Here is a 24,721-nt window from a genome sequence, read left to right as displayed (position 1 = left end):
GATTTTCCGAGGGCCGTGCGAGAAATTTTCGCGCTCGCGGCAGATATCGCTGGTTAAGGCCGAAGTCGAGGAAGAAACGTGAGAGGAGAGGCCGCGAGGGACGCGCCGCCGCCCCTTGTCTCTCTCTCTCTTTCTCTCTCTCTCCTCCCTCTCGGCGATAACGCCGACAAAGGGGAAGTTTGATGCGGGAAGTCGCTTCTTTCCGGAAGTAAGAAGGGCGCGAGATAGGGAAGAAACTGGTTCGCGGCAGCGCGCGCGCGCTCGAGATGCAAAGCCGAAGGTGGGCGTCCTTAAATAGTATCATTTATCGTGTTGCAGCTGGAAAGAACTAAAAGTGGAACCTTAAATGACGCCATTTGTCGTCTCACAGCTGGAACGCTTACTTTGCCTCGGCATACTTTAAACAATCCACGACTGCGCGCCATACGTTAGCGCTTTTTCCGTCGGCCATAACGGCAAGCAGCAGCGCGCGCGCGCTGCTAGGCTTTTCCGTGCGCGACGTCTCCCCATCGTCCTTCTTCTCCCCCCCCCCTTCTCCCCCGCTCCCAGCCTTCCTTCCTGACGAAATATTAAATAAACATTAACGTACACCCGGAGCGCCGTGACGCGCCTCGCTGATAAACAACAAGCGGCGCAGGAGAGGACCTTCTCTCTCCGCGGGGACGACGTCGCTTCGCGTGCGCGACACTCGTACGATAAATAATTGCGTTCCGGCCGCGTTGCGGTGCGCGGCGTGCCGGGACGTCTCCCGAGGAGTTGTCCTTTTCCGGAGGAGCGCGCCGCACGCTGAATCCCAAATTCGGCGCCGCCGCCGTCATCACTTTGCAATAACGTGTCTGCGGAGACGGACTCGCGCGCTCAACGACGGCGAAGGCAATCCGGCAAACCCGGACGCGGCTCTTGCGGCTCTTGCCGCGAAGTTTCGCCGACCGGCGGCGAATCCTGGCTGAGAGATCACCGGGCCGATTCTCGGCGCTTCACCGCTCCGCTTCGACGGCGAACGCGCTTGCACAACTCTCGGCTGCCACGCCGCTCCTGGTAGATGCGCGATGCGCGCGGTCATGACATTTATTAAATATGAAGACAGGCGAGAATGCGTCGCGGACGGAGGGGAGCGGGCGACAATAACGTAACTTCTCCGAGAGAACAGGGTATGTATCAATGCGAGAGAGCGAGAGGGGGGAGGGGAGAGCTTTCCTCCATGTCGCACCGCGAATAATTCAGTGTCACGTTCCGCCTGGGGAGAGAGAGAGAGAGAGAGAGAGAGAGAGAGAGAGAGAGAGAGAGAGAGACAGACAGGTAGCGGCGACTATATCGCGGCTATTTTACATTCTGTATTTCCCGGTTCGTTATTTATGCAAACCGCCGGAATATACGATGAGAAAATGTATGTTTATGTAAATTGAGCGCACAAACGTTTACTTATGTTTCAAACGGAATCTTAATCTTTAACTCTCCTCTCTCTCTCTCTCTCTCTCTCTCTCTCTCTCTCTCTCTCTCTCTGCCTCTGCGTCTCGCGTCGTCTCGACGACGCGCTACCAGTCGGTCGGTCGGTCGGTCGGTCGGTCGGCCGCGGCCCGGATATTCGCGTTTGCGCTATGCTCGCAGTTTGCTAACTAAACTGCATTACGGAAGGAATTACACCGAATCGCTCTACCATTTTCGATCGATGTGGCACGGTCACTTGGCACTAACTGCCACTAAATATCGTTTAGCCCGACGCGCGATGCGCCGCCGCTACTGCTGCGCTCGCTCGCGATGAGGGATAATATCCGGGTATGAGCTGGCACGCGTGCGCCTATGTGTGTGTGTGTGTGTGTGTGTGTGTGTGTGTGCGTGCTCGCCGAACGATAATGAATTTATTCGACTTTCGTCGGCCCGCGACCCGCGGCGGGCGGGAAAGAGAGAACAGCGAGGGAGCGGCCTCCGCGAGGAGACCCCATTCACGCGCGACCACGTTGCGTTTATATCCATTTCTTGGAGCAGGCTCGAACGCCGGCAACGAGGTTCTTACGAGCCTCGGGTTCTTGTGCATAACTCACAATTAGTCTCTTCTAATGACGGCATTCTGCTAAGCACCCGGCACAATGCGTCTTTATCCAGCTATCGCGCGTGAAGCGCGCGCGCGCGCGCGCTGCTTCGTAATAATGGCCGTAATAACGGATACAGTTTAGTGCATTTAATGCGTGTTCTACGCCGCCCCGGTGCCGCCGTCCCGTCGTCGTCGTCGTCGCTTTTTTCATTTCCATCCCGCGCGCACGAGCGCGCCTCGCGTTTTATATTAATATTACTGCAAAGAAAAGTGCTCGCTCTCTCTCTCTCTCTCTCTCTCTCTCTCTCACGCGCGCGCGCGATACACTCCGCGTAATACACGTGCGTCCTTGCCCCCCCCCTCCGCCGCGGCGGCGCGCACGCGAACGGACCAACAAAAACCGCGATTTCGCGCGGCTAAAACGAATTACATCTCCGCGCAAATCTGAGACGCGACTCGAGAATAAAAGGCCCCCTCATGCCCTCTTATCGCATTAAAAAGTTACATGACGCGGTGGAGAGGAAAACAAAGAAGCTAGACAAGAGGAAGGGAAAAGTGAAGAGAGAAGAAAAAAAGGAAAGAGAGAAAGAGAGAGAGGGGGGGGGGAGAGACAGGGCAAGGTAGAGCGGAATCACGAGCGGACGTGGTTACGCCGGAAACGAGCCAAGCCGCGCGAGCGGTAACGTGAACGATGAAATTAATTAAACATCGCGGTCCGTCAATTTATCAAGATTCGATAACGACGGGGCCGATGACATTTCGCGGCTCCGTGAAGCTGCGCCGCCGCGGAGCGCTCTTTTTCGGGAAGCGATACGCGCTTCCGGTTAAGCAACGCCCACACCGCGCGAGCCGCGTCCGCCTCGTCGCCTCTCGTAATAGCCGGGCGCGGGCGATTAATCATTTTTCGCATATATATACTTCGCGGTTAATCTTCTATTTACCGGAGCGTGGGCTCTCGGTAATTCGAACGATGTTTTTCCGCGTAATTGCGGGTAATCATTCTTGTTAGAGCGCGCCTTGCGCGCGCGCGCGCGCGAAAGAGAGAGAGAGAGAGAGAGCGAGTGAGAGCGCCCGGATGAAGGGAGCTAGCACGAGCATGTAAGAACGGCAAGAACAAGAGGCGCGCGCGAGGAAGGGGGGGGGCGAAATACGGCGGGAGTATCTACCGTGCTTTAATCATCGGCGTTAATTAAAATAATGCTTACGAGATAATTACTTTGCGGCCGGACAAAGTGATGGACGACCGCGCGAGCGCGAGCGCGAGCGCGAGCGCGCGCTGCACCATTCGTGCGGTCAACGCGCGAGAGAACGAGGAAGGAGGGGGAATTTAACGCACCAGGCCGGCGCGGCGCGCCGACCGGGAGGGTATTTGGTATTCATAAATTAATCGATTAGAATTAATTGTCCCCAATTGAAATACCTCTGGCGTACGCGAGCGCGACCGCGAGACCTCGCGCCGCCGCCGCCGCCGCCGCCGCCGCGCGTTCCTTTTCATTCCGCGAGCGCATCGCGGCCGGATTCACATTTTCCGAGATTGGTCCTTTGTGAGACACGCGCGTGTCGCAATTTATCGTCGAATAAACATCATCGTAATCGCGCGCACGAGCGAAATTTCCAAGGTCTCCTCTCACTCGTCCTCGCCCTCTCTTTCTGTTAATTATAAATTCGCCCTCGTGGAGCGGCGGCCACGCGACACGGAAACGCGAGCGAGACTTTTAACGATTCCACGGGCTGACCAGAAAATTTCATTGCGCTCGTCTTTCTCTCTCCTCTTCCCTCGGTGGAGCGCCTCAAATAGGTCGACAACATGATGAATCGGATGACAAATGTCCTTTCGCGGACACTTCTCGCGTGTAAAATATACAAGGAGATTATAAGGACAGATGTGCGGCGCACGGCTCTGTGTATATGTGTGTGTGTGTGTGTGTGTGTGTGTGTGTGTGTGTGTGCGTGCGTGCAAACTACACATTCGCCCGATACATTTTACTCGACTGTGCTCAGCGGAGAAGGAAGAGAAAGAGCGAGAGCCAGAGAGAGAGAGAGAGAGAGAGAGAGAAGCTGCTCGCCTGTGTCGCGATAAAGTATCGTCTTTCGGATTACGCTGCAATTGGCTTGCTGCATTCAGTCTCGCCTGATGCATCAATCTCGAAATAATTTCGAGAGATAAGTCCCCGCCGTCTCATCAAGCGTTAAAATGATTTTCAAACGCGCTTAGTATTTATTTTAATGCCATCTCGTCGCCGTTGCGCGCGCGTTTCTCCCTTTGAAAAACGGAAAATTGCGAGATGCACGAGAGAAAGACCGAGAGGCTGAGGGAGCGGATGAGAGAATGAGGAGGATGGGACGGCGGGGGGGCGGGAGGGAGGGAGAGAGAGAGCGGGGGAAGAGGGGGGAGAGAGAGAGAGAGAGAGAGAGAATCGCCGACGGCGAAATCACACTGACATTGCGCCGTTCGCAGAAAACTTTTCCGTCTCTAGATGAAATGAACTTTACAACTCGCTATTAACCTTACCCCTCCCCCCAACCCCGCGCTCCGCCGTTCATGTTTAACATCGCGTCCGTTAAATTGGCAATGGCCTACTTGCGGCGTTATTCGTTTGATCACTGATTTAACGCGTCGAAGGTAGCGATAACCCGAACGCGAGGAGTATCAAGATTTTCGATAACGGAAAATTCAGTCCTCCTCCTCTGTCCTCCCCCCTCCCTCCCTCCCTCCCTCCGCCCGGCCGCTTTATTCCGCTGTAAAGCACTTTTTGATTTTATTTCACGCTCTCGCCTTTATAGTACACGCCGGCCTCGCTTTTTTAGCCGGCTTAGGGCTCGACAATCCCGAAATTTTCAGGTCAACGGACGTCCCCAACGCTCCCGTAAATACGTTTGAAAATAAGCGTATCTGCGGCAAAAAAGACTTTGCGATGCATCCTACCGCGATCCCATTGATCGTGCAAATACAGAGAGGGAGAGAGAGAGAGGGGGAGGGGGAGAGAGAGAGAGAGAGAGGGAGGAAGAGAAGGCCCATCGTGGTATCAAATTAATGACACCGAAAGACGCGAGGAAGAAACGAGATGGAAATTAACGAAATAAGAAAAGTCACACGTAGAGGGCTTTGATCAAATTTTCGCCAGAGATAAGTCCTCCGACTGTCGGCAGGCGAGTCTCCGGAAAGAGCTCCGGCTCGTTTGTAGTAGTTACGCAGTCCTGACGAAAATACGCGAAAGGAGACGAAGCGGCACTGGTTTTTCAGGGAAATGAAGATAAAGTTGGCAAAGAATCTCGCGCCGCTCCCTTTGGTCCACGCGGTCCCTTTGATGGATTCGAGAAAAATGTTTAGCCCGGCAAAGTGCCGGACACATTAATAATTTTGCCAATCCTAAATAACTTGTGCGACACTGGCCGCGCAAGGAGCGGCGCACCTTTATCGAATAAGCCTCGGCTACAGAAGGATATAATCAATTTCGTCGTTTAATTGCGAGTCCGACCTTCATTCGGCAGAATTTAAAAAGTTGAGGGCTAGTCGCGGAAAGATATTTAAAGTAGAATATTACAAAGTTATAAGTAAAGCAGAATGGCACGGGGCTTGATCAAATTTTCACTCGGGGAAAATGGACTCCAAATTGGTCAAAGAATCCGTAAATGAGAGGGAAGAGAGAGAAATTCGTCCCGTGTATATATCGGTAACTTGCTAATTTCAACTTTAGCCCGTGGACGAAGAGGAGAGCGGAAATGTCACGCGACATCGCACAGTCTGTACACGACTCTCGAAATTTCTAATTTCGCCATTCGCGCGTTACGGTGCATTAAATATCAGACAGACACACACACACACACACACACACACACACCATCATGCAAAAACACACAGCTCCGTCCGCGCGAAAGTAGAATAAAATTGGAGTCGCGTGCTTTGGATATGTTTTTCTTCGCGAGATCGCCCGAGACACGCGTTCGACGGCCTTTTCGAAAAATCCCGATACGTCCGCGCCAATTCGGCGTCCGCGACTTCGTTTCGGCCTTCGCGCGCGCGCGGCCGCGATAAAAAAAAAAAAAGACTCAAACTCGTTCACGCGCGCGCGCAATTTTATTATCTCCTCGAATTCGCGCGGTGAAACGCGTTTACTCGCCGTTGTTAACTGTCGTGCCGTAACTATTGCCACTTAGATTACGGATTTTACGCGACGACTTCGGGCTTTTTCCATCCGAGTCTTGATTTATTGCATTACACTTGGTACTGACGCTTACACTACCGCGGCCCCTTCAGCCAGCTCAGGGTGAGTTTTATTTACTTTTAGCGAATCGATCGACCGCGGAGGCCGGTGCGGGGGGAACGTGCTGGAGGAGAGAGCACGCGCGAGAGAGAGGGAGAGAGAGGGAGAGAGAGAGAGAAGGAGGGAGAGAGAGAGAGAGAGACAGAGAGAGAGAGAGAGAGAGAGAGAGAGAGAGAGAAAAAGCGAGAGAGACTAGGTTGCTGCTGCGCGCCAACCGCCCCGGCGAAGCGAGCTTACGTGGTCCCGGCACCCGCCGAGCTTGGCCTTTCGTTCCTCTAACGTTATATCATCGCCTACTTTCCTCCGCCCGTGAATTTACGTCGACAGATCGGCTCGAGGATCGGCACGATTCTCTTTCGCCGTAATGCTTTACGAATCGACACGTGCAAAAACACGCTCGGAAATACGGAAATATTGCGCGCGAATCGATCGAGCTTTCTTTCGGGCCGTCGTTCGTTGTGCGACACACACGACGACGCTCCCCGTATGCTTCGAGTTTCGAGATGTTAAATGCGAATAAAGATGAAATATCTCTCCTGCCTTTTTTGCCGGGCCCCGCTCGTTCGATCGCTTTCTCGCTCGCTCGCTCGCTCGCTCTCGCTCGCTCTCGCTCTCTCTCTCTCTCTCTCTCTCTCTCTCTCTCTCTCTCTCTCTCTCTCTCTCTCTCTCTCTCTCTCTCTCTCTCTCTCTCCTCTCTCTCTCTCTGTGTTTCGTTCCCGCATGTCAATCGGGGATAATCTTCTTGCGAATCTACACGCAAGACATGGGGAAAGTCGCAACGATACAGTGGTACAGTATCGTCGATTTAAAGAGACGTCGTGACTTTTTAATTGAAAGAAATTTAACTACCGGAGGCAACTTTCGCCTTACGGACTGAGCATAATCTCTCGCGCGCGCGCGCGCGCGGGAAAGGGAAATCGGTCGGAACTTTTCGCAATCGAGTCGCCCCGGCGCGGCGGCGGCGGCGGCCGCCGTCCGTGAGTATTAACTCCGGTCAAAGTTTTCGATCGTCGCTCGCGAATACAGAATTCCGCCGATAATTTTCACGGTTAAAATTCAACTTGATACAAAGACAGACGAAGAAAGAAAGAGAGAGAGAGAGAGAGAAAGGAAAGGAGGGATAAGGTTTGGAAAGTCATTGCCCAATCTTCGCATCACGAACCAAAGCTGACAGAGCGGACTTCTTCGGGGGGGGGAGGGGGGAAGGGACGCGGGAGTTGTCAGAGGGGAGAAAAACGAGGCGCCCGGCCGCGAAATTTCAAAAGCGCCAGGTTGACCCCGCGTTGACTTAAACGAGGCGCGAGCGCGATTTCGTTCTCGTCGATGACCTCGGTGGATGTATCGGCCAGCATCGATTGTTTCATTTAGCTTCCGCGGTGCGAGGTAATTTAGTCGGAAGAGAATTAACAAAAATGAAAGCGCAAATGTTGTTAATGTCGCGCAGCGTTGTTGCAGGCTCTCTCTCTCTCTCTCTCTCTCTCTCTCTCTCTCTCTCTCTCTCTCTCTCTCTCGCCCTTTCTCTCTTCCGCGCTGGCGGCGGACTCCGGCGGAACAACTATGCACTGACGATTATAGAATCTGAATTATTCACGGTACAATCCGGCCGTAACTCGATCACATACCGTACGTTTTATCAAGAATTAATTTTCATTCCGAGAACCGTAATTAATAGCAATCTGTAAATAATGAGCGACAATAACAATAGAGGCGAAAATAGTAATACACTGGTCGCCGGGGTGCGAGAGCGCGCGCGTTATCGATTGTCATCGATAACGGGCCGGCGCGACTAAATAAAAGGAGCTTTCAATTGACGGGATTGAGACAATAACTCCGGTCGAATCTCTCTCTCTCTCTCTCTCTCTCTCTCTCTCTCTCTCTCTCTCTCTCTCTCTCTCTCTCTCTGTCTCGCGCGCGCGCGCGAGAAAGTTCCGCGAGATTCATTCAACGCTGTGTAATCGAACGCTTCATTAAGAGAAAGAGAGGGGAAGAGAGAAAAGAGCGCGTCGACGACGTTAAATCGCGATTTCCAGCCAGCCGGCAACAACGTGCGTGCATCCCGAGCGCGTGAGCGAGCTTTTGTCGCGCTACCTCTCCTCCTCCCTCTCGTCCGAGCGTTTCCCCGAACGCACTCTTATCCATCGGCGCGGCCGGCGTCGTGTTATTAAATCGCCGCGCGCGCGCGATTGCCGAAATTAAAATTCCGCCGACGAATTCCATTTCGAGGACGCACCCACGCGGATTCGACCGTAATCCTCTCCCTCGCCTCGGTGTCCCGCGAGGCTCTAGAATTTTTCCCGACGACGTTCAGAGAGAGAGAGAGAGAGAGGGAGAGGAGGGGGGGGAGGGAGAGGACGGCAAGAGGAGGTAAGTGAAAGAAGACGCGCGCTAGAGCGTGGACGCGCCCCGTACGGCTTCGTTATCGAACTTATAAAACCTGCGAGATTGAAGTTCCCCGCCCGTACTATTAAGTGGAATTAACCTTCTGGTGAGAATCTTAAGATTCCGATTGCGCCAACTTGGCGCGTAGCCCCTTCCCCCTCCCCCGCCCCCGCTCCTCCCGTGGTGCAACTTTGCGGTGGAACTCATTGCGGCATTCAGCCGGCGCAATTTAGATTTCTCATTAAACGCTGAAAATCACCGATGGATGCACGCGAGTTAACCCGTAGAGCGTCCCGTGCGCGAGCGCACATTCGTGCTTGCGCGCTCGGACTTAATTATTACGAGTTGTGTTCGCTTATCGTGTAACATACATATGTAAAACACACAGAAAGTAACGGTACGCGGATCGCGTAGCCGAGCTATCGTCGTGTCGTAATCCTCGGCTATAATCCTCGCGGCTGTATCGCGCGTCTCGAGTCGATTTTTCTTTGCGATTTCACGGGAGGGGAGACACGGGGAAGAAGATAGAAAGAGAGAGAGAGAGAGAGAGAAGACAGACAGAGAAAGAGAGAGATCCATCTGTTCAATTCGCGCTACTAAGCAGCACGGAGAGCAAACGCGACGTTTCTTTCTTGCCTTTATCCCGCCCTCCCTCCCGCGTGTACCCTTCTTTCCGTCTTGATTCCGCGAGCGTAAATTTTCGTCGCCACCGGCGACTCGTCTGGCGCGAACAAACAACGGCTGGGGGGAGGGGAGGGGGGGGGCGCGGAACGCCGGGGCTGTATCGCGCGGCATCCCTTTAATACATCCCGGCCGAGAGTGTGTGTGCGAAGGATAATTGATTTCGCGGCGAATTTACAGGGGATCTCGGCAGGTGTTGTCTAAATATTTCTACACCATCCGCGCGAGACGAGAAGGCGCGTAAACGTCCGCCACGATACGATCTATACATTCCCGCTTCCGGTGACAAACACCGGGCCGAATATAGAGACATTAACCCACACGAGGCCGGCACGAGCGCGCGCGTATTAGAAGCCATCTCTCCCCGAGCGAGACGCGACGTCCGCGGCGCGGGGATGTTATATCGAATATTTGCGTTACACTTTTATTGCGTCGGCCAGCAGCAGAGCTTGTATTCCCGGACGTCACGCCGCAAAATCAGCCTTGCCTTAATAAATTAAGCCCGGGGCTGAAATTTTCAGACGGCCGCGCGATCGATAACGCACGCCGCCGCAAGCTCGAAACATCCTCCTCCATCCCGCGGCCCGCGAGCTAAGGATGGAGGGCGAACGGAATGCTGGCCTCCTCCTCTCCGAAGCAAAATAAACGAGCCAAACACTTGATCTGAACGTCCACCGTCGTCCTTTACTCTGATTCGCCGCCGGACGGTCGCTCGTGGCTTTCGCGCTCCGACATCAACAAATACTCCTCTCGCTCGCTCGCTCGCTCGCTCGCTCTCTCTCTCCCTCTCTCATTAATAGTACCGTCGGCCATTAACTCGGCCATTTATCATCGGCCGATGTGGCGATCTAAAGCGCATCTTGGACCCCGGTAGCGCCATATTTATACCAGCCGTATCTCTCTATCGATCGCGTAAATTTCTTCGAAGGGGTGGCGGTCGGCCGCGCGCGCGGGCGAGCGGGCTTAGCGGGGAGGGAGGGGGGAGCCGGGTGGGAAGGGGGACGAGGTAACGGCATTTAATTTCACAGCGTGTCACTTAACTCTCCGCCGGGGCGGACGGGTCCATTAGGCCCGCACCTGTTTCTCAAAGTATGCTCGTGTAATCATCCGAATGAAAGAAGGAAGGTGGGAAAAGGAGGGGACCGACTCTCTTCGCCAGCGCGATCGCGAGCTGCCGTATATCCCTCCTCCCTGCCGCCCCCTCGCACGCACGCGTAAACGTTTATACGTGTCACGTAATACATCGGGGAATTGCGACGTCCTATCGCCGCGCGGCATCCGATATTATACGAGATAATTCGCGGGAAGCAGATGCGGTCGCGACGCGGCGATTGGCGCGGCCGCGGGGCTCATCTCGGCCCGGTCGACGACGATGACCCCGGGTGGGTCAGTCCTCGTTTTGCGCGCACCACCGCGAAAAACACGCGCTTTCACCCAGCCCCGCCGCCCCCCCGCGCGCGTATTTCGCGGAGCGCGCGCCTTCGTCGCGGGAAAACCGCGCCCCGTCCATCGCTCGAATTTCCCGAAAAGACTCCCTCGTGCGCGCTCTCGCTCGCTCCCTCGCTCGTGCGCGTTTCGACTAAAATCGTACATCGCGACAAGTGCGGAATATTGATCTCGTGAATATTTTAAGGCGTCGAACGCACACACGCGCATACACACACACACACACACACACACACATGCGCGCGCTCGCGCATACATGCATAACCGCGCCACGGACGCGCGTAGACCGTTGTCACTAGAATCCCCATAGATTATTCCGCATTGTGGCAAATGCGCCAAGCCGAGAAAGGGGGGATGAGGGGAGTCGAGGGTGAGAGATAGCGTGCGTGCGTGTGTGTGTGTGTGTGTGTGCGTGCACACGCGACGCGCGTTTTAAATGTTGCAAGTGCACCGGGCTCGCCAGATGAAAAGTGAGTACACAGCCGCGACACTTGCATCGGCTTGTGCGAGACGCGACAAGATATTGAATTTAAAACCTACAGAGAGAGAGACAGAGAGAGGGGGGGGGAGAGGTATCGAGTGACAAGATATTGAATTTAGGACCCGGAGAAATATTGACGCGCCCGCGCGCGCGCGCGGGGCTGCACAATTTTCCATTAAGTCGCGTGATTTACGGCGCAGGTGAATTTAGCGGTATATTATAACGTTGTGCGTTTCACAATTAAAAGGACATTTTCCGCTCGGACGCTCCTCTCATAGAGAGAGGGAGAGAGAGACACGGAGAGAGGGAGTGTGTGTGTGTGTGTGCGTGTGTGTGCGCGTATGCGTGCGTCACAGAGAGGGGGCACGCTGTACACTTCGCTAGCTTTTAATAAATAATTTCACAGCGGAAAGAGAGAGAGAGAGAGAGAGAGATAGCAGAGGGGAGCATCGCGTTGTACTTTCTTGTAAGCAATATCCATTCTTATGAAGCAGAACGGGCCCATACATTCGCGTATTCGCGGTAGATTTCAAGCGATACGCTCCGTAATTACGCGGTGCAACTTTACGACGATGATAAGTCGGTGTCGCTAAAAATTGATACGACGCCTCTTCAGCGGCTCGTTCGCGCGCGTGCATCTAATTTTATCCTCTCTCTCTCTCTCTCTCTCTCTCTTGCTCCTGTCCCTCCGTTTTCGTGTGGCTCTCCAAGCGACGGGTCCGAGTCTCAAACGGCACCTGACACGGAATCTTTGACTCCGCATGTGGAGTTTTATTACAATATCCACTCCCGAGATATTTCCGTCCGTAGCGCTGCCCGAAATACAACCGGTAACACGATCTCGCGAGGGCACGTTGCACTTCGGCCACCTACGCTTGCCCCCCTCCCCCCGTCGCGGACTCGCGAGTTTCTTCATTTAGCGCGCGCGGGGCAGATGAAATCGATCCCGCGCGATTCCGCGGGATTTCCCCCGCGAGAGGACACACACGCGGGTACATGCGACTTACCTCGTTATCGCGCGTCCTCCGGAGGACCGCCCGGCGCTCCGGACGGTGGCATCGATCGTGGATCGCCGCATCCTTGGCGTAGCTTCCGGCGAAAAATCCGTACCGGGCGCACTGGAGGAGTATCCGGCCATCGCGTAGCTCCGATCCGTGTGGGACGCGCAAACACTATGTCGACATATCCTTCGGCGAGACGAATTCGTCGGAGCACGCACCGAGAGGCGACGGAAGAGAAACGACGGCGACGGCGACGGCGACGACGATAATGACGACGACGACGACGACAAAGCACTGACGCGCTCGCGCGTATGTATATGTACGCGTGTGTATGCGTGTCGCGTGTGCGCGTGTACGTGTGCAATGTGCGTGTGTATGTGTGTGTATGTGTGTGTGTGTGTGTGTGTATGTGTGTGTGTAATCCCGCACAAAACGGCAGCAAGGCTCCTGCCGCAGCCGAAGAACGTATAATCCACCGTTACGTATCCCACGGGTGGCAACTGTCACACGTGTTACACGCCGTCGCACGGTGCACACACTCGCGTTCTCGCGAGGGGAGGCGACGGAGAGTCACGAGTCGCCTTCTTCCGCGGCGTAGAGCGATCCGACGCGCGACTCGCGAAGAAAGCCGCGAACGGAGGCAGCGAGCCGAGCGCAATCTGTCCAGAGTCGAATCCTCGATCCATCCGCGCTCGCGAGCGCCGGACCGTCGAGCGCGGCCGATGAGAGATCTTGTCGGAGGCTCACTCACTCATCAGCAGCATTCCCCTAACGCGGATACGCACCACCACTGGCGTCCATCGAGGACGACGCGTGTACGGGCTGGTATCGTCAGGACGAGATCGAAGCACCCTCCGCACCCGCGAGTCCTCTCGGCGAGCCGCGTCGGTCGGCCCGCGGCATTACGACACGTCCTCGCGCGCGCGACTGCTCGATCGCGCGAGTCGCTCTCGTCTACGCCGATTCCGAGGACGAGGATCCGCTTCGCGCGAGGCAGCGAGCGAGTGAGCGAGCGCGCGCGCGCGCGGCTGAGAGCGCGAGAGAGACGAGGCGCGCGCGCGACCACGACGACGACGATGACGACACGACGACAGCGGCAACGGCAGCGGCGGCGGCGGCGGCGGCAGCGGCGACAGCGACGATGACGACGACGACGACGACGACGACGTAGCTACTGCTCGATCGAACTCCTCGTGCACTTCAATCACCTCGAGGCTCGCCGCTGAGACCTCGAGCGAACGGCCGCGCGACACGACGCTGTTGTCGATGTGCAACTGCTCGTTTCGCAGGGATAGACGGAAAGAGAGAGAGAGAGAGAGAGAGAGAGAGAGAGAGAGAGAGAGAGAGAGGGACAGAGAGAGAGAGAGAGAGAGAGAGAGAGAGAAAGATAGACTGGGTAAGGGTTGCTCCGGGACGAGACTATCACGTCGCGTTCGTCGTCATCCGACCTGCACGGCAGGCAGCACGAAACTACTGGCGGTCCCTTTGCCAAGCGTACTTTCACCCCCACCACGCCGCAACCTGGCAACCCCCACGCGACGCTGCCTACACGCGCCCCTTACCCCCTCCTAATAATGGGCACGCACCGAGCTACCCGGAGCGTGACACACGCTCACATTCTTGGTGGGGGCTACGGTCGCGTGGCGGATGCCCGACTCGGAGGGGATGCTATGAAGTTGGCGGCGGTAGCGGTGGCAGGCGCATGCGCACGCCACGCGCCGTACGTCGCTTCCGCCGCCGCGTCGCTGCCGATGGCTCGTCGTGCTCGTCGTCGTCGTCGTCGTCGTCGTCGTTGCTCGTCACCGCTCCAGCGGAGGATGGCTACCACCGCGCACACGACCTCGTGAAAATCTACGGGGTAAGTGCGTACGTATGCGCCGCGTACACGAAGGCCGCGAGAGTGCAGGGACCCCGGCGGCTCCGCTCCGCTCCCGGCGAGTTGTCTGTCTCTCTCTCTCCCCCCCTCCCTCTCTCTCTCTCTCTCTCTCTCTCTCTCTCTCTCTCTCACTCTTGCTCTCGGGCGACCAAGCCGCGTCGACCGCGATGAGGATGCTGGCTAAACGCAGATACGTGACTTCTGTCGGTCGCCGGCGAGGGAGAGAGAGAGAGAGAGATGGAGGGAGGGAGGGAGGCAGGACATTACGGAGCGAATTACACATTGCGGCGCGCGGTGCCATCGAGAAAGAATTCTCGCGACTTTCCGAGTCGGGAGTCTCGCCGCCGAGCGACGCCGTGGACAATGATGATGAGTTATCGTACGGTATATAAAGCGTAATAACAGCGACGGTCGCATCGCGAGCATCGTACAACTGGCTCGCTCTCTCTTCTCTTACTCTCTCTCTCTCTCTCTCGCTCTCTCTCTACAGCGCGATGCCATTCGGCGACGCGGCGCACGTTGCAATTTCCAGCGTCTCGCAGGTCGCAGAGCGCGCGCTCATGTATGCGTATATGTGTGTGTGTGTGTGTGTGTGTGTGTGTGTGTGTGTCCTCGGTGTTTAAACGATCACCGGTATGATACTCGGTGTACGAGTACATATTTTTTCCCCTTTTCCTTGGGGAAGGGACGGGGGGACGGAGTGGGTGAGGGCGTTCGGACGGCGCGATGCGATCGTTGGCGCGACTCGATGTGTTTCCCTCATTTAAATGAAGCGTTAGAAATTGCGGATTATGCGCCGGGTGGTATTCAGCAGAGCTCATTTATGTTGCTACATTGTTGCGTTCTCGGTCGGAATGTTACGATGTTAAACTCGACGGTTAAATGTTTAATATTCAAAATATTAGTTCTAGGCGGATGGAATTCTGACCTTTCTCTCTTTCTTTCTCTCCCCCCCTCTCTCTCTCTCTCTCTCTCATTCTCACCTTCTCTCTCATTCTCTCTCTCTCTCTCATTCTCTCTCTCTCATTCTCTCTCTCTCATTCTCTCTCTCTCATTCTCTCTCTCTCTCTCTCTCTCTCTCTCTCTCTCTCTCTCACCTCTCCCCCATCTTCCTTCTTCCAAACCCTTTCTTGTTCCAAAATGCCGAAACGTTACGAATGCGTCGAATCGTCGACGTCTCGAAAAGTCGGGCGACGAGCAGCATATCATGAGACCGAGAAAGAAAAAGGAAGAGAGAAAAAGAGTGGGAAAAGGAGCGGAGAGATGGGAAACACAAGACGGAGACGCATCTATTTACAGATGCGTCCGCTTATTTATCGCACGCACACACACACACACTCACACACACACACACACACACACACACGTACGCACAGGAAATGCGCATACGCCGGGCCGGGACGGCGGATGCTGCCGCTGCTGCAAAGGAGCGATGCTCCGAGCAGGACGATGACGAGAGATGGCGGTGCGAGCTTACGTGCTCTTTGAGAACGAGAAGAGTCTCTCTCTCTCTCTCTCTCTCTCTCTCTCTCTCTCTCTCTCTCTCTCGTGCGCGCTCTCCTTATAATCTCGACGTAGTCGCGCGGAATTGCGCGCAATGGCATTTCGCGAATGAAATTACCGCCGACACGCGCGGCGGGTATTTTCCACTCGCGGTGGTGCGCGTTAAAAGTTTATTATTTTTTTCCACAATGCGTGTCACATCTCTCCCTGCTCCTCTCCCCTCACCACCCCCTCCCCCCGCTCCCTATCGACGGATATTTCCCACGAAAACGAACCAATCGCAGTTGGCGTATCAAATCGAACATCATTGCGTTCCGTCGCGGTCAAAATTTATATGTTTAATTCATGACACGACAGAGCGAAACGGGGAGGTTCGAGGTGGAGCAGGAGAGGGAGGAGGGCAGGGGGAGAGGGACAGGGGAAAGCGAGCGAGGCGTGCGGACGCTAAAAAATGTATCCGCATGTTTGCGTCCGCGCTCTCATTTTAAAGGAAATAAAAGAGTCATGCGTTGCAGGGCGGGGTGGAGCGGCGGGGGCGCGCCAGTTCACGAAATTCGGTCGTCCCGGATCACCGGGAAGCTGCAAGCGGGCTCATCGCCGCCACCGCCGCCACCGCCGGCCCCTCGGGGAGCGCGCGCGCATCAATGAGTCAATTTAATGGAATCACGGGGATAGTTTGGGCTAAATCTTTTAAGCGTTTAATGAAGAATTCGCGCACGCGGCGCGCGGGGTTTAATATATGGCGGAGGCTGCGGGAGAGAACATGGCGCACCTTGTCGCGCTGTACTCGGCAATGATAACGCGACACGACACAACGCCGCCACCCTCTTTCACCCTCGTTCACCGCTCTCGCTCTCGCTATGGCTGGAGGCTTACGTGCCTTCTCCGAGGAAATATCGCCGTGCGATCCCCGAAGTGCCGGCGCATTAAACTTTTCATTCGCTGGATCATGCTAACAACGCGCCGCAGCATCTCCGCCGTGATCCTGCGTGACACGCACGCATGCGCCGTCCTAGCCGGGCGGGCGGGCGGGAAGGAAGGACTCTCCGTAATTTCGTGCTTCGGGACGTGTCTCCGGCCGGGCCGGCGCGGGCGGGGGAGGAATTCGTTTTTCCAACGGAGCGATCCTGAGACTCACGCGACAAATAAACGGCCACTGGCGTACGCTTCAATTGTTCGGCCGGGCCGCCGATGCCGATGCCGTATCGCTCGGTATCCTTCGCGGCGCGATCGGTGAAGATTTCATCTACGATAGCACCACAGTCGGCGCTGCAAACACCGATGATCGACGCATCGAACGAAAATCAAGGCCGTTCGTCTCCGTTTTCCGATTCTATTGGGTTGGCAACTAAGTGATTGCGGATTTTAAATAAGAATGAAAATTCAAAATTTCAAATTTGCTTTTTTAAATTTTTTTCAATGCATGTATGCGACACATTGAGCTTCTCTGCAAAATATCGCGTGTTGTGCTATGACGATCTGAATCGATAATGGCCTTGATATGGGTCTCATCGACTTCAACTGGACGGCCAGATCGTTGAGCATTTTTCAATGAAAAATCACCAGAACGAAATCTGGCAAACCAATTTTGACACTGCCTTTCTTTCAAGGCTTCATTCCCATTTACGGCACATAACTTCTTGTGTGCTTGCGATGCGTTCTTGCCTTTTCGGAAATAATACAATAAAATATGTCTCAAGTGCACGTCTTGCTCTTCCACTTTTAAATTGGGATAAAAACAAAACTAAACAACTAATCGATATAATTTTTGTACTAAATGAAAGGTAGAAGTCCAAACAATAAGAAAAAAATATAGGTTAGGTACTTTGAACCTAACGTTAACGAAACAAAAGAAAGTGTAAAATCCATCTGTCGACAAAATCCGCAATCACTTAGTTGCCAACCCAATACTTTATTAATAAGCGCCGCGCGCTCGCGGGCGTTTCCGACGTGAAGACGGCTATGGCCGAGCAGCGCCCGACGATTTATTAGCTCGCTCGTTATCGGGGACTTGGTGATTTTGACGACGAAACACCGACGCTTGTTTGACGCGAAATTTACGTCTCATTGACTGCACGCGGAACTAGAGACGCTTCTAGAACGGCGTTCGTGAAAACAGCGCTGCGCGGATGAATCGGTCGCCCGATATGTAACGAAGAATTTGTAAACCTCGTGCGGTCGTGAAAGTTCCAAACGAGCTCCGCTCTGCAGCTGAATTGGACTTGGTCAAAAATATCCGCGCAAACTTTGCAGAAATGTTTCTCTATGCGCGCCGTGACGCTGCCCGCTAAACGACAAGATATTACGCGACGGAAGCAGACAGTACACATCGATATATAAGTCCCGAGCGTGCGAGAAATACGAAAAGGACAGCGTGATCGTGCGAGAACTGATTTGACGTGACGTTCTGACACTCGTCACCGCGTCATCGACGTTTCTCAATTTTCCTCGCCCGCTTTGACATCCACTTAAATAGCGAGGAGGCAAGAGACGCGTCTCGACGTCTCGCGCGCTCGGCATGCGAAATACTAATTTATTTACCTGTACATCCGCGAAAACAAATTACACGCTCAATTGCCGCTTTTGACATCCGCGCGACGCGGCTGCGAGGACAGATCAAAAGCTGCCGGGAAAGAATTATGAAAGGGGAAAGGAACGCGCGCGCGCAGCGAGAGAACGCGTCGCCACCGCCGCCGTCGTCGTCGTCGTCGTCGTCGTCGTCTCGCGCTTTCGCCGAGCGCGCGAAGGCTTCACCAGAGAATTTCGAATATGGGCTGTAGTCTCGCGAAGAGGCATCTCATTCGACACCACAGACGGTAATAACGAGAGCCCGGCGGCGCGAGGTTACGTGCCTCCTCCAGAGAATATTAATCCGTAATGCTGAACTCGGTCTGCTGAATCTTCCTCTGAGCCAGCTATATCAAACGGGGAGCGGCCACGGGAAGGTAACTGCGACGCTCGAAACGGAAATTTTTACGATAACGCAAATATCATTAGTCGTCCGAATAAGCCGATTCAATCCGCTCCGCTTTACGCGCCATCTTAATTTTTCCCTTTCGCGCGGTCGCTGTCGCGCGTCGTCTCCCTCCCTCCCTCCCTCTCTCTCTCTCTCTCGCTCTCGCTCTCGCTCTCTCCTCTCTCCTCCGCCCGGCCCGAGAAAGCGTGCGGAGGAGCGGAGCAAAAAATCCGGAAAACGAGGAAAAGAGCGAAAGTGGCGCGGCGGCGCGCGAGAACGTGTAAGAATAAATCCGCGGTGGGCGAAGGCCAAAACGAAAAGTTGCACGGCGGAAAGCATCCCGGCGTGCAACTGCACGGCGCACTTGACTGCGCCGGCCGAACTCCCTTTGTTTGCTCGTACGCTCGTTCGGATTGTACGGATCCGCCTTTTCATGTACCGACGCGGAGCAGGTGCAGGACCGGCGAACAGAAGGGCGAACGACCGAACGGATCCGGTTCGGGATACGCACTAGGAGAGGAGCCCCCCTTCGTCGCGCGCCTCCCCCCTCCCCTCCCCCTCCCCCTCCCCCCGCGGCGCACGTTCGTTTACATAATGTGGAGCTGGCTAGCCTCAACTATAGAGTCGCGCCGCCGCTGCGGGGCGGCTCGTTTCTTATTATCGTAAACTCGGCTGCCGAACCGTCCGTCGTTAAAAGTCCGAGTCGACATTTTGACTAGCCTACTTTCGACCTCTCGACGTCTCATTTAACGCTAATTTAACGTTCCGAGGTCCGTGTGAAATTATATATTTTGACTGTATTTCACGTACAGCTTTGTTTCTCCGGAGGTTCTCTTGAGAGCCTGCCCGAGTGGCAAACGTCATAGCCGTTTTCCGGCCTCGTGTAAGCAGAATTTCAGTTTCTGTATAAATGAAATCTCTCATTGGAGACCATAGACTCATCCGGAGAGAGTCCATAAACGGCTCAGCTCGAAAATGAGGTGAAAATTTCGATCCGGGGCGAGACGACGAGTTGACGGACGAAGACGAGAAACTAATTGCGCGAACATATTAAAGACAGTTCATTTAGCATCAACGAGAGAGTGTTCTCGATGTATTCGAGGTGCAAAGCGCTTCAAAGTTCTCGTATAATTCGACACTTGAAGCGCGAAGATTAACTCGATTTCCCAGCCTCGAATCGAGTCGAGTAGAGTTCGAAGATTCGAAATACCGGAGCCCCTCCCTCTCTCTCTCTCTCTCTCTCTCTCTCTCTCTCTCTCTCTCTCTCTCTCTCTGATACAACCAATTCCGGGCAGCGCAACGAAATCTCGCGCAATCAGTGTCGTTGGAATATTCGAGCGCGTCGGGATGTTAATACTTAGAAATTTCGTCGCTCGTGCGTGCAACGCGCGCGTCCGCGGCTTAAAAAATTCAGAGCCGCGAAGCTAATTCATCATCCTAGCCGGGACAACACGCATTGTCCCCGAGAAATATGTGCTGTGATCCAACAAGCGGGCAGTTTTCGAAAAAATTTGCAACACCGCGAGCCACGAGCTGATCTGTCGAAGGTGCAATTTCGCCGGAATATCCGGCCGGATCGCGCATCGTCGTGTACGGTCGGATGCGTTAACGCCTCCTCATCTGAGCACAGCGAGAGTACATGCTCAAATGGTTGGATATTAATACAGCACCGCGTGTACTGTTCTCAGGACGATAGTTGCCTGTCGGAACAATTGTATACTTGAGGGAAATTGTATTTCGGGATATATCGTCCCCCCCCCCCCTCCCCCCCCCCCCCCCCTCTCTCTCTCTCTCTCTCTCTCTCTCTCTCTCTCTCTCGGTACCGCGTGACTTTTCGGGGAAATTGGCCCAGTTTCGGAATTTCGAGATTCTGATTTTACGCGACGGTGTGTGTGTGTGTGTGTGCGTGTGTGCGTCTTGGCGCTAATTAAATTGCGCGTCGACCGATGCGCAATGCGAATAACGAGACTATCGACGAGCGCGCGAGTTTACGTAGGGAGCCTCGCGAAGATTGTCGCAGCTGGCGACTACGTCTGAGCGCCATTTTACGTAGCCCAATTATCTCGTCGACATTTGTTATCAGCCGAGAAAGATGCGACGGGGGAGCGGGGAGGGGTCCGGGCGTGTTATCCGTCAAGAAAGGCGTCGGTGAGCACGGGAGAGCGCTCGAAAAACGCCCCTCGAGACCCGAAAGAAGCCGTCGCCTTATCAAACCGCGATTGTTTGAAGCAGCAAGCCAATGAACCGCGTGAAATTTCAGGTAATTATCCGGAAGTAATGCCGCCGGGGAGCGGCGTAACGCCTCCGCAGTCACTGTTAGCTTAATCGGGACGCTTTCCTTTTTTAATCCGGCGTAATGTCTGCCCCGGGAACTGCCCCTCTCCCCTTCTCTCTTCGCCCTTCATCCCCCATCCCCCGTGGCCGCAAGAGGAAACTCGCATTAACAGAACGATGGAATGTAGACGCGCGCGGTCCAGTGGCGTCTCTCGGTAAAAATCGTTCGCTCGCGCGAACGGCTGGCTTCTCCGCCGAGAGCTGATCGCTCCTCCTTTAATTATTCCTTTGTACTTGTAGGCGCGGTAAAGCGAAAGTGCGTCTCGATTGATGCCGGGACTACTTCGGTCCCGTCGACGCGACTGCCTCACCTCGTCGAGAGCAAAAGAGAGGGAGGGAGGAAGGAAGGGAGCAGAGAGAAGACGAGAGAGAGAGAAAGAGAGAGACTGAATAAACGCGAAATTTTTTTCCACGACCGCGGAACAAACGCAGATTATATCGCAAACTCGGAAAAATATAATCTCGTATTATCTGCTCGCTCGGTGCTCTTTCTCTCTCTCTCTCTCTCTCTCTCTCTCCTCTCTCTCTCTCTCTCTCTCTCTCTCTCTCTCTCTCTCTCTCTAACTGGATTTCTCGCGAGTTCTCATTGCGAAACTTTAATCGTTCCGTGCCCTTACGCGCGCCCTCGAATTTTTGCCGCGAAACAGCGCGGCAAGTGCGGCGCGCTCGTCGCGAAATTGATTTCCGCCGGGGGAAAATTCCTCCGCACGCGCGCCTGCAATCATCGGCGGATTGAAAAAAATATCACGGCCGACGAATATCGCGCTTGGATTAACCGCGCCGTGTTTCGGGCTTGCGGCTGGCCGAATAATTTCCTGACCGATATTTATATTGTTTTGTAAATTTCGCCGGGTTCATACGAGGAACATCTCTCTTTTTTTCCGGTGGTTTCTTTTAAAAATAAAACATTTACACGCACAAAAATCGCTCGCTCGCGCCTTCGCGATACTCTCTCTCTCTCTCTCTCTCTCTCTCTCTCTTTCGCGCGCGCGCACGCGGGCGTTATCCCGCGCTGAAATCTCGATGGTGCCATTCATTCATTTGGAAGCTCTCGCAAACAGTCATTTCGCAAAATCAACTTAACGCAGCCGCCGCCGGTTGTGAGAGTATTTCATTATGAACGACGCGGAAATATCATGGCGATGTAGTGTCTGCTCGCCGTTGTTGCCGACGACTCGCCGAAGAGTCGCGATCGAAGTGCGCTCCGATTCGCTCCAGCGTCCGCCGGCCTTCGAACGCGGCTGTTTACAATCCTCCTGCTATCGGAAAGACATCTCGCGACATCGCGCGCGCACCATTTTCTCCCGCTCCCCCTATTTTCGGATATATGCATTTATTCGCAAACACAACGAGAACAATTTCTCGCTGGCGAGAACGCGCTCGCGTCCGCGCCGCATAAATGAGAAAACGAAAAGGTTCGTCGCACAGGACACGTTCCGAGGAAACTTGCATTCCGCTCGTATAAATCGATAGCTGTCACTCTAAACTCACCTCCTGCGAGATGCTGAGATTTTAACTTCGAACTCGACCGGAGCTTTCCGCCGGATCGAACCGCGTGACATTGAATCCGCGATTGCGATTCGACTGAAAACTCGCATCCAGAGTCCACGTCCAAGTCTGAGCGTCTCACTTGAGATGAAACTTGAGTAGCCGTTTATGCGAGCCATGAGCATCGAGAACACCTTCACTTGACCTTGAGAGATGACCTTGCTCGATCGTTTAATACACGCGCAGCGATTTTATCGACCGAATTATCCCGACTCCTCGATGATGCGCGTGAAGCGAATGACGTATCGAATTGATGCGATACATCTGTCTGTTTACGAAGCGCTTTTCCATCGGCGAGAAATTAAGGTAATTTAATAAGAGGTTGCAATATGGCGCGCGCGCGCGAAACGATCAGCGTGATTCCGGCCGCGTTTACACTTCACTTCATTTCTCCTCGTCCGAGCGCGCCGTTCACGCAGGAATCATTCGCGAAATCGGATGAGCGAGAGCGCGGTCTCGCGCGGTGCGCTCCGCTGGAGGGAAAAGGACACGGCGATGCGCGATACACACTCGGGAATACACATTCTACGTATCCTGGAAAATATCCTCTCAGACGTCGTCGAGTAGGTCGTACGTACGAAGCCGGGTCAAGCGGGACGCGGGCGGCGGAGACTTTTTCTCTCGGTGGGATATATCCGGGGCAATGGGAGTAAATTTTCCGCTCAGGAGTCCGACAAATTCTGGAGTTACACCTCGGCGTCACTTTATTCGGAAAGGAGGGCGGAACAAAACGGCGCGGCGGTCAGAGAGTGGCGCGGCGGCGGCGGCGGCGACGGCGGCGGCGGATTTTTGCCGGGCGCGCGTCGAGATAGCATCACGACATATTTGCCTAGCAAAAGCTCCGGGCGAAAGAGGGTCGCTAGACGGGCGAGGGGCGACGGGAGAGAGAGGTTCAAAAACAGAACGGACATATCGCCGCGGTGGCATCGCGCCAGAGCGTGTTTCTACAAGGTATCTGAGCGTGAATTGAATCGCGTACCGCTTCAGAATAAATCCGAAAAGGCGCGCGCTCGTGCGCGCGCCACGCGTCGCGTCGTCCTCTCGTGGTGTTCGTCGTCGTCGTCGTCGGCGGCGGTAGCGACCACCCTTAATCGCGTTTAATTACGCCTCCTCCTCTCTTTTTGCAAACGTGCGCGCGTATTCGGGCGGGTTATCGATCGAGATGGAAACGCAATGACAACGAGAGAGCGCGCGCGGGCCACCTAGGCGGGACGCGGCTCGAATACGTACAATAGAGAGTACGAAGGAGTGAGGGAGATGTATTGCGCGATATAGATCCGAATGCAGTGACCCAATCACACGTTCAACATGGCACATTCATGAAATAATTTCCGCCTCTTTGAGCGGAATATTAGTAGCCGGATATTCAATGGCGTGTACTCGTAGCCCGACTGCGTTAGCGCGGCGCCGCGGCGACGGGACGTCGGTGTGTTTTCATTCAATGTATACTCGGGAATAATAAAATCTCCCCGCACACGCACACGCACACCTACATACGCATACATAGATGCGCGCGCGCGCGCGCGCGCTCGCGCGTGCGGCGGCTTGATCAAGCCCGGCGTAAACTTAACTGGACGAAGCGCCGTCGAAATCCACCGCAATACAATTTTCGGGAAATCGAACGTAACGCCGCGTCGCCGACCGACCGACCGACCGCGTCCGTAATGCGGCTCTCTGTTGAATTTTCCGTTTCCCGGCAGGGGCGAGGGGGACTGATACAATTCTCTCAATAACTTTTATACACTATCCGTTTTAGTCCGAGTTTAATTAGCCGCCTCATCAATCCTCTTTTTCACCTCATTATCCGGCCATCTCTCATCTTCGGCGTAGGATGAGGCGTCCACCGTAATTTGAAAACTTGGGAAGACGCGAGCTGGCTGCTGGCCGGCCGGCGTCCTGCCGACGTCGACTGCGAAATAATTTTTAAACGCGATCGCTATCCGCTAATGGACCGTTGCTCGAAGGCGAGGGGAAGGAGGAGAGGGAGGAAGAGGAGGACAACGTGAAAGAGGTGAAATGTCCGGAGCATTCCTCGCGATTGAGGAGGACGGCCTTGCGGTCGCGCGCGCGCGCGCGGTCACGCGAAAAGCGCCGAGAACCGGTCACGCTTCGATTGAGGCGCGCAGCTTTGTGCGTTGGCCGCTCGCGCGATACGACGTCGCCGCCGCCATACGCTATCGCGCAAAGCGGGACTGTGAAAAAAATTAATAGGGTCACGT

The 24,721-nt window shown here is 54.7% G+C and overlaps 1 protein-coding gene across 3 annotated transcripts in view; it reads right to left on the bottom strand.

Annotated features, from left to right (window-relative positions):
* LOC105189772 (irregular chiasm C-roughest protein) overlaps nucleotides 1-13,620 on the bottom strand; it is a 175,896-nt gene extending 162,276 nt beyond the window's left edge. For all 3 annotated transcript variants that reach the window (XM_019844462.2, XM_025305536.1, XM_025305537.1), the window contains exon 1: nucleotides 12,292-13,620. In XM_019844462.2, coding sequence (XP_019700021.2) covers nucleotides 12,292-12,422 — 131 coding nt within the window. In that variant the 5' untranslated portion in view covers nucleotides 12,423-13,620. The remainder of the gene's footprint in view (nucleotides 1-12,291) is intronic.
* Nucleotides 13,621-24,721: the final 11,101 nt, after the last annotated feature.

This window comes from Harpegnathos saltator, unplaced genomic scaffold (genome assembly GCF_003227715.2).
Source record: "Harpegnathos saltator strain DR-91 unplaced genomic scaffold, Hsal_v8.6 scaffold7, whole genome shotgun sequence".
Taxonomy (NCBI): Eukaryota; Metazoa; Arthropoda; class Insecta; order Hymenoptera; family Formicidae; genus Harpegnathos; species Harpegnathos saltator.
The sequence above is the reverse complement of the archived record's forward strand: the minus strand, read 5'-3'. Positions and strand labels throughout refer to the sequence as shown.